The sequence below is a fragment of the Danio rerio genome, chromosome 2, assembly GCF_049306965.1.
Source record: "Danio rerio strain Tuebingen ecotype United States chromosome 2, GRCz12tu, whole genome shotgun sequence".
NCBI lineage: Eukaryota > Metazoa > Chordata > Actinopteri > Cypriniformes > Danionidae > Danio > Danio rerio.
In genome coordinates this window covers 34,382,003-34,395,274 of record NC_133177.1, presented here as the reverse complement: position 1 = coordinate 34,395,274, position 13,272 = coordinate 34,382,003, and the positions used below count along the sequence as shown (strand labels likewise).

General features: G+C 40.0%; 1 protein-coding gene and 1 long non-coding RNA gene across 4 annotated transcripts in view; one reads left to right on the top strand and one right to left on the bottom strand.

Moving 5' to 3' along the window:
• LOC141378367 (uncharacterized) overlaps positions 1–12,478 on the top strand; it is a 49,054-nt gene extending 36,576 nt beyond the window's left edge. The window contains exons 4-5 of one of the 2 annotated variants that reach the window (XR_012392658.1): positions 8,595–8,705; positions 9,626–12,478. This is a non-coding gene — a long non-coding RNA (uncharacterized lncRNA). Of the gene's footprint in view, positions 1–8,594; positions 8,706–9,004 lie in introns of both variants that reach the window. The other variant, XR_012392654.1, reaches the window with a different exon arrangement.
• Positions 1–13,272, bottom strand: part of colec12 (collectin sub-family member 12) — a 52,597-nt gene that overhangs the window by 5,818 nt on the left and 33,507 nt on the right. For both annotated transcript variants that reach the window (XM_073918086.1, NM_001122840.1), the window contains exons 3-6: positions 6,951–7,073; positions 3,549–3,635; positions 755–1,798; positions 174–668 (exon numbers count right to left, since the gene is read on the bottom strand). In XM_073918086.1, the coding sequence (XP_073774187.1) occupies positions 174–668; positions 755–1,798; positions 3,549–3,635; positions 6,951–7,073 (1,749 nt within the window). The remainder of the gene's footprint in view (positions 1–173; positions 669–754; positions 1,799–3,548; positions 3,636–6,950; positions 7,074–13,272) is intronic.

Sequence of the window (13,272 nt, the reverse complement as noted above, 5' to 3'; positions counted from 1 at the left end):
GCTTGAGAGTCATTCATGACACTGTTCAACAACAACAGCTTGTTCTATGCATCATGGCTTTTTTTTACCTTGCTGCAAATCCACAAAGCTCCCTTTTTTATTTGATCAAGTGTTTACCCGTTCTATCAAAAGATTTATAAAATAAAAAAATATATGAGAAGAACAGCTTGTACCTGGTGTAGTTGTTGGTGGCGGCGCTACCTGGCGGTTGACAAAGCCTTGTGGATCTACTGGTGGCACAACTATTGGTGGTGCAGGAAGTCCTGGTAATCCAGGTGGTCCTGGTGGGCCAATGGGGCCTACGGGTCCACGGGCTCCTTCTAGTCCTGCAGGTCCAGCTGGACCTCTGAGTCCCTGTGGCCCTTGTGGGCCAGTAGGACCAGGCTGACCATCTCTTCCAGGCATACCAGGTATCCCAGGGTCACCTTTCTCCCCTGAAGGCCCTTGCCTGCCCCCAGATCCTCGTGAACCCTTTGGCCCAGGGCTTCCTCTTGATCCAGGTGGCCCTTTCAACCCTGGCACACCAGGAGGTCCCGCTGGACCCTTTTCTCCTTTAGGTCCAGCATCACCAGGTGCTCCTTTTTCACCCTTTTCACCTTTCGGGCCAGTTTTACCAGGTAGCCCCATGGACCCTTTATCTCCCCGAGGACCCCTTGGACCAGGAGGACCTAAAATCAACAATAAAGAAATGCTAGATGAGTCATTATGTAGATTAAGAGATTAATTTTGACTCAGACCCTGACCCAGGACTTACCCTGAAGGATGGTGAAGTTTGTGATGAGCTGCGAGTGTTTGTTGTCAACCAGTTTCATTTCATCCATAACTATGGAAAGGCTGCTGACCTCTTTGTCAAGCCTGACAGCGAGTTCCTCCTGCTGGGCTTTGAGCTCTGTGCTTTCTGCCCTGGTTTCAGCCACACTGTTGTTGAGCCCATGCAGCAGTTCTGAGTGTCGGGTCACCGTCTCAGAGCACGTGCGCAGACCATTCAAGTCTGTACTGATCGCTCTGAGCAGCTGCGTGGTAAAGCTAACATTCCCTGTTATGCGGTCCATTTCCCCCTCATTGCTGTCAAGACGTGCCTCTAATGCATCAAATCTAATGGAGGTGGCATTATCATGATCTCGCTGCTGGTCCATGAGCTCACGCAGGCTCTGATCATGGCTGTCAGTGATGGTCGAAGTGTTCTGGACCTGCTCTGACAGTGTGGTTAACTGAGAGGTTACGTCCTCTAGAGAGTCACTGTTAGAGCGAGTCAGCAGAGAATTATTAGCCGCTAAAGCCTGAAGGTTCTGCACCTTCTCTCTCAGCCAATCAGCATCTGCTTTGGTTTGCCTAGCCACCTGCTGGAGGCTCTGATAGTCATTCTTAAGCTTCTGCACAGCCTGGCCAGTGTCCTCCACTGATCTCTGGAGGGAGCTGATGAGGTTCCTCTGCTGGGTCTGGGTAAAGTTTAGAGTGCTGATGCTGTGGCTGTTTTGGCCCTGTTCACTTGTCTGTACATGGAGATCTGACTGGAGTCTCGCCGTTTCTGTTTTTAATCCATCAATCAGACTGTTGTATGTGTTCAAAGTGTGGTTTACTTTGCTGATGACATTGGCATTGCTCTCCAGCAGGTCTCGCAGCGAGAGATGTCCACTCTGCATGTCCTCACCAGCTAGCTGTAGCTCTTTGAGAACAGCTCTGTTGTTGGAAGTCTTCACAATAACGTCGCTGAGCTGCTTCTGCAATGTCTGAAATTCCAACTTGAATGAGTGAAGTTCACTGGTAGCATTTTCTGACTTCTCTCCCGTTTGATCATCTGCACATTAAATGTACAACTACAGTGAGTAATATAAATGGCTGTACATTGTCATTAATTTTAAAAAGTCATCGCTTGACAGGCTTTCAATAGAAAACATATAGTTAATATAAAAAGCGATGAGGTCTCATAATAATAATAATAATATAAATAAAAATGGTACATTTTTGTGTCATTAATAAACTTTGTTCTACATTGTTTGTAGAGCACCCCCAGCCCAAGGCCCTCCACTCAAACAAATATGGAAAGTGATAGAAAGTAGATACAGATATGGCCACTGAGAAAGCGCATTTCTTCATGTGCAGTGCTGCAATTAGTCACATGCAGTGCTGCAGCAGCAAAAAACGCCTTTTCATAAAAAATAAAAAAAATCCATATCCACCAGGTGGTGCAAAGAACAACCGCTGTTCCATTGTTGAACCAGTGCAAGCCTAAGGTCCCAAGTTCTATCTTTGTAATAAAATAAATATAAGGGAAGAAAAAGCATAGCTACTAGAATAGGGGTCTTATTTTGCTTAAAATCGCCCTTATGTTTCTCTTTTAAATTTAAAGGTGTGCATAAAATAATTAAGTAGTTTTAGTTTCATTCATTCATTCATACATTTATTAATCTATGGCCGCCACAGCGGAATGAGCCGCCAACTTATCCAGCACATGTTTTACGCAGCGGATACCCTTCCCGTCGCAACCAATCTCTGGGAAACATCCATACACAACCATTCACACTCATACATTATAGACAATTTAGCCTTCCCAATTCACCTACCGGAGAACCCGGAGGAAACTCATGTGAACGTGGGGAGAACATGTAAACTCCACACAGAAATGCCAGCTTATCTCTCCGAAGTTCGAACTAGCGACCTTCTTGCTGTGAGGCGACAGCACTACCTACTCCACCACCGCGTCACCTTAGTTTTAATTTAATAAATGATTTTTCTTTGCTGTATCCTCCTTGATGTTTTAATAACGCGTAATAATTGCGTAAAAATAAGCGCATTAAAGAGACAGCAGCCAGTAACTTTCAGTTGTCCAGAGTTTTTGTCACATTTTAAAAGTGTGTTTGTGCATGAAACATGCACGTTTAGGTTTCTTTATTTTGGAGATAATGAATACATATTTCTATTCACATATGAATACAACAGAAAGACGAAAAACTTCACAAATTACGTATCCACTTTTGTAGGCTTAACACAATTTCATTGCTCTAGATAAAATAGCTGAAGCTGTTTTGAAATCATTTGAGGAATTACAAATATTGGATATAATAAAAACATTAAATAAATAAAGTAATATAAGACAAACAAAAGTTATAACAATATAGATATAAACAATATAATATAAATAAATTAAATTTTAATTTTACAAAGGCTCATTAGTTTTTTTGTCAAATGATTTTAGGATTAAAGGAAGAAATTTCCTTTGCTTCTCCACCTGTGCGCTGCTACAGTATATCAGTTCAGTATGTTCACTATGTTACATAACTGCCCCCTGCTGGTCATGTCTCTCTTGCTATTTTGTGCTGTGCCACGCAGTACTGCAGCATTGTGTGAGGTCACTTTCATTCACTTGTGCATTCTTAGTAGCCACATCTGTACAATTAATCTGTTTAAACAGTAGGGATAGGCATAAGCAGCAATGAGTCTCCCTCAACTACTTGTGCTCTTAATTCCAGGACTTAAGAACAGGTCCATAGCATGAATGAGTCAGTTATGTATGATATTTACTCTCTACTGGAGTCTGTTGGACTTACCAAGTTTCTTAAGATCAGTCTCTACAGCCGTGATTTTCCCTCCATAATTTTGCATACCCTCTGTTACATTATCCATCCTCTGGACCACTGCAGGACACACATTATAGATGTCAAGTCAGACTAGTGTACTGTAAACCCTGATGTAGCACTTTCATGGGTCAAAAAGCTTCTTGATAGACAATGAAATCATTTCCTCCAATATGCTGATTGTTTTGAGCTGTGCAGACGATTTAGCGTTGTCAAGTCATACAGAGCATATGCATAAAAATGCAACATACATTCCACACACCCAGTCATGCAGGAAATGCACGACACTTCATTTCCTTTGGAATTTGGAGTGGATCCTGAGGAGTTGTTATCGGAGCATCTCCTGAGCCTTTGTGGTGATTCCCAGCAGTCTTGCTGGCACCACTACAGCCATTCAAGGACAGATTCTGCTCTCATCCCTGATTTGTACAATAATGAAACCCCAGTTAAAAATGCCTGAGGGCTAAAATGTTAATATAACCAACTCCGACCATGACCAGACCATTTATTATCTTATACAATGCTGTAAACGTCTTACATTAGTCCTCATGCTGGAGTTGCATGTTGTTGTTTACCACTAGATGGCGCTATCACTATGCATCATCCGTTTGGTGAGAGGTATATGATTAAAATACCAACTGCCACATTTATCATTTGCTTTGGGACGTGGTCTTACAGGCTATTCAGACAAAGTCCCGGAATGGCTTCAGATCCCCCCCTTCGATCGCTGTGTTTATCCTATTCAATATCTCAGCAGCGGTCAGACTTGCATGCAAAAATAAAGTCATCATCTTCGCTCTCCAGTGTATTTGGTCTCACTGTTTTTTAACTTGCGTTTCATTGAGACATGCAGCACTCGGCGATCTGCTGCCAGCTAACTCAAACACATCAAAGATCCAGGGTGTTAGCATTCCTGACTGCGCTTGTGTAACTAAACACAAAACAAATATATGCTGTAGGGGAAAAACAAAACACGGAGGTCCATTTCAAAGGCTTGTTGGTCATTTTCACACTGGGAGTCTTTCAGCGGGAGGTCAACACTGCCAGTTCTTTCTCTCTGTCTCTCGCCCTCCCTCTCCTTTCTTTTTGTTTTCCTGTATATGCGGTGTTATTTTTGAATGGAGTTTAGTCGAATGATACTTTAGCTGTGTGTGAATCAGTTTAAACATCCAGCCACTCACCGGACCAAATCTGAACGTGCAATAAGAACTCCTGTTGGTATAAAGTTGTTCAGGCCGAAATTTTAGTAGTGATACAGAATTAGATCCAGTTGGCACTGCCAGCAGAAGACATTCATACTGTATTCAGAATGCCACATGGTCTCTGTCATTCAGCTTGTGCGTTTTGGTACTGCAAATGGTTGCTGAGGTATGAAATCTTATGCAGTGCCCCTCGCAGCTTTACATGGTCTTCTGGTCTGGTTGGTTTTAATGCTTTAGTGAAGCACAGGTGTCATGTGGAGTCGGTGGAGATTCTGGAGCGTCACTTCAAACACTTTTAAAGGGAAATAAGATGGAGCCATTTCAAGAACAGATCTGGGTGACTTGTAGAAATCATTTGTTGCATTCAAAGACACAAGGATGAAATAAGACAATAATCACACTTCTTTTTTCTAACCATCAATCCATGCATCCATATTTCTTTCTTTCTTTCTTTCTTTCTTTCTTTCTTTCTTTCTTTCTTTCTTTCTTTCTTTCTTTCTTTCTTTCTTTCTTTCTTTCCTTTTTTCTTTGTTTACTTCCTTCTTTTTTGTAATTTTCTGCCCAACCGTCTCTTTCTGGCCCTCTGTCCATCCATCCATCCATCCATCCATCCATCCATCCATCCATCCATCCATCCATCCATCCATCCATCCATCCATCCATCCTCCTTTTCTACTTTTCATGTCTTCTTTCTTTCCATCCATTCTCTCTTCCTTTTCTTCAATCTTTCTTTCTATCTGTTTATGTATCGTTTGTTGTAATCTTCTGCCCAACCTTCTCTCTTTCTGATCTTCTTTCCATACATTCACTCATCCATCCTCCTTTTCTTCTTTCTTTTTATTTTCATGTTTTTTACTTCATTTTTTCATAGCTTTGTTCTTTCTTTCATGTCTTCCTACTTTTTTCCTTATTTCTTACTTCCATCCATACATCCATCTAAACATCATCCATCATCCATCCATCCATCCATCCATCCATCCATCCATCCATCCATCCATCCATCCATCCATCCATCCATCCATCCATCCTCCTTTTCTACTTTCTTTCTACTTTCTGTCTATGCATCTTTTATTGTAAACTTCTGCTCAACCTTCTCTTTTTCAAACATCTTATCCATCCATCCATCCATCCATCCATCTATCCAACCCCCCATCAATCCATCCTTTTCTATTTTCTTTTTTCTTTCATGTCTTTTTCTTTCTTTCTTTACTTCATTCTTTTCTTCCATCTATCATCCATTCTCCTTTTCTTCAATTTTCTCTCTCTGTCTATGCATCTTTCAGTGTAATCTTCTGCCCAACCTTCTCTCTTTCAGGCCTTATTTCCATCCATCCAACCCTCCATCCACCCTCCTTCTCTATTTTCTTTCTTATTTTTTAATGTCTTTTGTCTTACATTTTTTTCTTTCATGTCTTTTTTCTTTATTTACTTCTTTGCTTCTTTATTGCATCCTCCTTTTCTTTCTTTCTTTCTTTCTTTCTTTCTTTCTTCCTTTCTTTCTTCCCACTCATGGAAGAGCTCCAGAAGGATAAAAGGAGGAGCAGCGATGGTGGAAGATGAGAGAGGAGTCAGGTGGGATTATTTATGGCTGCCACTTAATTTATGTTTGATTTGTGTTTTAAAAGTCTATTATCCATCTGTCAGTCCGTCTGCATTATTGAAAATATGACTGACTGAATGTACTTGAATAATAAACTCCATTCGAACCCTGTTGAAATATCTCAAATTTACCATGCTCATCTGGAAGGCAACAGCGTGCATTATCTAATCCTGGTTTCTGGCACCAGACAAAATATACTGTGATGCTCAGTTTCACAGCAATCCTGATTTTCCAGGCTAATACAGAAAACAGATTTCACTGTGATAGTCCGGTTGACAATTTTTGGAAAACTACAGTGCAATAAGGTTGCCTTATGTCAGGAGAAATAACGAAGTGAGCCAAAGTTCAAAACTGAACTGTTGAAATTATGGAAAAGGTTCAATTCTGGCACATTCCTGATACATACAGTGTTCACTCGATAAGATATAAACCCAATGAACCTGCACTGTGCTGTTGTTTAAGTCTCTGTGAAAGCATAGTAGGCTGATATATAACGATGCTCATCACATCTCTCTCTAAAAGATGAATGAATGAGAGAGAATCTTCAAAGTCAATGAGCGAAAGACTTCCTACCTTTGTATCCCAGCACAGCCACAGCTATGGTGAGCAGTGCACAAAGCACATACAGAAGTGCAATCGCCACCCTCAGGGCCCAGTCGTTTTTACATTTAGTGCATTCATTTCCTTCCTGGATACCTGCAACACAAATGAATATTGCATTAAAATATGCAAATGCGTTTCAGCATGATAAATGATAAATACACATTCTAAAACAACTCTGACAGGAAAACAGGAAATTACTTCCTTAACGGGACAGTTTACATGCCACTGAAAAGTCTTCATTAGTTCCCCTTCATGCTGTTAGAAACAATAACCTTTTTCTTTAGGACACAAAAGAAGATATTCTGAATGAAGTTGGGTTCAGTGTCATATTCAAGCATCAAATCAACTTTTCTTAATCCCCCATAATGTGCCGTTTTTATTAATTGATTCATTCATTTTTTACAACTTTTTACAGAAGGCACCCTCTGACATGTCATTTAAGTATAATAAATTACCAACCAAAAGACTAAAGAATGATTTAATGGCATATAAAACAATAACAGTGCAGCATAATAATTATGCTGGTCACTGGTTTGAGTCCCAGCTGGCCCAGTTGGTGTTTGGATGAACTAAAATGGTTGTAGTGTATAAGTGTGTGTGAATGAGTGTGTATGGTTGTTTTCCAGTACTGGTTTGCAGCTGTAAGGGCATCCGCTGCGTAAAGAATGTACCGGGATAGTTGGTGGTTCATTCCACTGTGGCGAGCTCTGAAATAGAGACTAATTATATAGATATTAATGAATGAATGAATCCTTTTAAATAGTATATTTTGCCATTATGTTTTAAACCACTAGGTTTTCTTCAAAGCCAATAGCCTAGTGGCAAAGTGTGTCGGCATATCACTGAGGCTGCACACATAATACTGAGGTGCTCACTGCGAACCGAATTCGGTTCCCTGCTCGAGGTCCTTTGCCAGTCCTTTTCCCTCTCTCTGCTCCCCATGTATTCCTGTCACATCTCTACTGTCCCATATAATAAAGATAAAAAGCCGTCGGCGCCAATAGCCTAGTGGTTAGTGCGTCGACACACGGCGCACCCGAGTTCGATTCCTGGCTTAAGGTGCTTTGCCAATCCTTCCCCTATCTCCTCTCCCCACACTTTCCTGTCTGTAAAATCTCCACTGTCCTATCCCAATAAAGGTGAAAACCCCTACAAATATTAAAAAAAAAAAAATTACAAACAAAAAGATAAAATGCCCCTAGAAAAAAAACACTAGGTATTCAGATTTGTCAGCAAGAGGTTTTAATTAATTTTAAATAACAAGATTTATAATGAGTTTCAACAATATTTTTACATTATGTTCACTGAAGTTATCTGAACCAATAATTAAATATGCTTTCCATCTACATAAAATCACTGGTAACACTTTACAATAAGCTTGTATTGGTTAATGTTATGCGGCACGGTGACTCAGTGGTTAGCACTGTCGCCTCACAGCAAGAAGGTTGCTGGTTCAATTCTTGGTTGGGTCAGTTGGCATTTCTGAGTGGATGTTTTCCCAGTGTTGGCGTGGGTTTTCTCCACAGTCCAAAGACATACGGTACAGGTGAATTGACTAAACTAAATAGGCTGTAGTTTATAAGTGTGTGAATGAGTGTGTATGGGTGTTTCCAGGTGCTGGTTTGCGTCTGGAATGGCATCCGCTGTGTGGAACATGGGCCAGAATAGTTGGCGGTTCATTCTACTGTGGTGACCTCTGCTAACCAGGGACTAAGCTGAAGCAAGGTAAATAAATAAAAATTGTTTACTAACAACATGAACAAGCAATGAACTATAGATTTAATAGAGTATTTGTTCATGTTAGTTAACTTTAGTTAATGAAAATACAGTTGTTCATTGTTAGTTCAAGTTAACTTGCAATAACTAATGTTAACAAGCATGAATTTGAATGTTAAATAATGCGATATTTATGCAATAACTGCTATACAAGTATTGTTCATCCGTAGTTCATGCTAGTACATACATTAACTAATGAACCTTATTGGAAAGTGTGACCAAATCACTTCATCATTTCATTTCCTCAGTGGACATCTCCTCTTCAGCCCATATAGAAAAAGACTTCACACTTGTGCGTTCCACAGTAGAAAGTCAATGATGACAGAATGTGTGTACTATCCCTTTTCCTTTTATTTTTTTCATTAGCTCCTTGATTTAATATTTCCTTCTTCTGATGTGGTAATAATGACCTCTGCTATGTAAAGTAATCCTCTACTTAACTACCCCCCGACCTAACATAACAAAACATCTGAAACACCGTCAGGAAATTCCTTCAAGACACAATCAAATTCCAAGGGACAAACAAATATTTCAGCGATTTCACGCAAAGCAGCTTTAGAGATCATAGTACTTCACCACATGATAGTGGACGCGAATAACTGCCCCGCTGTTTGTTTTTATGAGTCAAGCTGAAACTACACCATCAGAACTTTACCGCGGTGAAAGCACATGTGTCATGCTTGCCCTGAACAAGAATGACTGATCTGTGTCAATCTGTTTCTGATTACAATTGGTTTCCCTTTAGATCTAGACTAGAGCGATTTAATAGTGTCACACGAGGACAACAACAAAAGCATGACATTCAGCAGTGGACTTCTGTTGCATTTAAGTTGAGGCTCAGCTAATAAACATGTCCACTATCTCTCCAGACATTCCAGAACGAGGCTTACATTATCAGCCTATGGTCAGAGTGGCAGCCATGGCATCCAGGTCAGGCTGAAATGAAAGCCCCAGGAGAGAGCTGGGGGTGGGCAGGTCGCGGGGGAGCCTGTCTTTAGGCCCACACATCTGTGTAAACACCATGGCAGAACGCCTTAAAGGGCCCTCCGAGCAATGGCCCCGGATGTAGGGGGGGGGGTTTGGTGAGGTGGTCTGTGTGGGGGAGTTCAGGCCCCCACCATCTCAACTGCACTCAACTACAACCAAACCACACCATATAAACAAGCAACATCACCACCTCTGGCTGTGGGTCACTGGGGTGTGCAAAGGACAGAGGGGAAAAAAGAAAACAAGAAATGCATGGCTGGAGAGTGTTTATTGCTGTGTTTCTTTCACCTAATGAAAAGTCTTAACTAGAGATGGACAAATTGCTCCCGATTTACAGCACTGAAGCAAGATGAAGCAGACAGCTTTATTTTCCTTCTGCCCTTTTCACACATGCTTTCAGAATCAGGAGGGAAGAGCTAATTTCACAGAGGAAGTACAGATGTGCTTTTAGATAACAGGAATTCCAAGATGGGACACTTCAATGTGTGCAGTCGCACAACACATAGGGAAACCAGCAAGACTTTTCAGCTTACAACTCTACAGCTGGGAAGGAAAAACGGTTCTTATAAAAATACAGCTTTTGTTTTTCGACTTTTCCTCCGCTTTTAACACAACTTCACATTTTAATTAGTAGACTGCTGGAACAGTTTGACCTTGGTAATAACCTGATGGGCAGGATCCTTAACTTCTTAACTTATGCCGAGTTCAGACTGCATAATTTTCAAAGTAGTCGTGTCACAGATGTTTTCACACTGCATGACTATCTGTGCTAGCGTTGTGTCGCTGCTTTGTTTACACTGCAAGATGGTTCCACGACAGGGGGTTTCATGACTTTAGAATAGGAAGAATCGATGACAACTTTGTCCAAACTACGTCTCACAACCAAAAACACGTAGCATATCTTTTGTAATTAACTACATAATGAGAAATAAAACTTTAATGGGGTAGAAAATGTACATATTTGCATAATTTCTCCTCAACTATTTTCTTTTTTGACCCAGTTGTGATATTGTCCAGATGGCATGTCAAACAGACATGGGTGCTCCTGCCAAATTTCCACTAGTTTTCCTCAATTTCTCGGGTCCAAATAAATAAAAAATAAGCGCTTTTAATTTCTCCCACAACCCCCTGCTGGCCTGCAGATACCCACACTAGTGAATGCTGCTCTCTCCTTGGCTGTAGGTGATCGCCGATGTTATTGTCAGTCAAAACTCATTTCACATGGCATAATTTGAATCGCCGCTATCTCCAGATATTTAGTATGACAAATATCTTACAGGCATCAGCGACTCATTGGCGATTCTCTCAGATTGCGTTTCTGATAGTTCACATTGTGTGACTGTTACCCACGTGAAAGAGCACCAATTTGCCTGTGATTACAGGTATTTATTGGCGATTTCTCAAAACCTGTCAGCGAGACAAAATCGGGGCTAAAATCATGCAGTCTGAGCTTGGCATAATCGAACACAAAGTTTTAGAGTGAATGGATGCTTATCTGATAAAGCTTGCTCCTCAACCGGATCCCCACAAGGATGTGTTCTTTCACCTCTGTTATACATCCCTGATACAAATATGCGCCAGTGTAGGAGGGAAAATAGAACCATTATTAAATATGCAGATGACACTGTCATTGTCAGCCAACGTTGTGATAATGAAACAGCTCATGGTCCAGTACTTACGGATTTTGTCAGATGGTGTGAGGAGTCATGTCTTCTGCTTACACACAGGTGAACACTTCCAATAAAAATCAGACTGTCGAAAGTGTGCAATCATACATATACCTTGGCACAATTATTGACTCGAAACTCTCGTTTGATGAGAATTGTGAAGCAGTGTGTAAAAAAGGGCACCAGCAACTGTTCTGTTTGAGAAAGTTTAACTGTTTTCATATTGATAAACACATGATGATTTTATTTCACCATGATTTATTGAATCCAATTTATCTTTTACATAGGTGTCATGGTTTAGGAATTCTTCTTTTAAGAATAAAAACAATCTGGAGGCTGTGTAAACAAGGCAGCAAAAGAGAATTACAAATTCAGTTATAAGGGATGCAGCTCATCCCCTACACTCAAGAGTTTCATATCCTTCCTTTTTTAGTATCAGGCTGTAGAATTAAAGAACACAAAAATAGTTTCATACCACCAGCCATTAGACATTTAAATAGACCAAAGCAGAGGTATTTCTGTGACTTGCATATTTGACATTTTTTTAAATTGTTTTAAATATTTATTTGGGGGGTGGGCACTTGAAGCGATTATTTATTTACTTTTGTATATTTATGCTTTATGTCTTTATGTCCATTTGTTGTTGGCTCTAAGTGAGTTTTTGTGTGGTATTGTTATGATATGAGGACTCTTGACTGCAAACCAAATCTACCTTCAGGTATAAATCAAGTAACCTAACCCAGAGGTGTCCATCTCGGTCCTAGAAGGCCGGTGTCCTACATAGTTTAGCTCCAACCTTCTTAAACACACCTGCTTGTAGCTTTCTAGTATACCTAGAAACAGCTTGATTAGCTAGATCAGGTGTGTTCAATTGGGGTTAAAACAAAAATATGCAGGACACCGGCCCTCCAGGACCAAGTTTGGGCAGCCTTGACCTAACCTAACCTAACTTAACCTAACCTAAAAAGAAAGAAAAAATAGATGGAAATCAGTGAAATAAAACACTTCTGTCATCTCCATGTTGCTCCAAACCTGCAAAACTAATCAAAAATAAAAGGTTTTAAATGTAAAGCTGGACCCTTTGCCAAAGCTGTGTGTGGATTGAAGGTAATAGTGTTGTACAGGGTTCATACACTTTCTTACTACTAAAATTCCATGACTTTTTTCATGATTTTACTAAGACTTTTAAGTAAATTTTCATGACCTATTGTTTCATGCAATGTCTACATATGCATGGTAAAAGAAAAACAATGCATGTGCAAACTTATTACAGCATTTCGTAAAACGCAATAATCTATTTAGTTTCAATTTATATTTATATCTATGTAAAACTGATTTAGATAATGCTTACACCACACTAATAATGTGAGAGTATGTGATTGGCCAAGGACAGAAAAGAAGTAAAGACAACTAACCTATATTCAAGTATACAGATATCTGTTTTCCATGACTTTTCCAAAACTTTGTGGGTTTTTCTGTTTTTCCAAAACTTTTCCAGGCCTGGAAAATGTCAAAATTCCATGACTTTTCCAGGTTTTCCATGACCGTATGAACCCTGGTTGTAAATAACAGTTGTTTCTTGCACAGACCAATAATTTTGCTTCAGAATACCTCAATGTATCATCTAACCAAGGACCACAGTTTCAGAAACAACAACAAAAACCTGTAACTGTTTTACTGAAGACAAAAAAAAAAAAAAAGATCTGCATCTGGGACGGCTCAATGGTGAAAATGAACACATCATTTTCTTTTTGAATGAATTGAATCACTTTAATGGATCATCTGAAGAACTAGCATAGTTTTTGTTGTGTAGGAATTTAAATCAGATCAGAACATGCTCTTTACAATTCTTAAAATGTTAG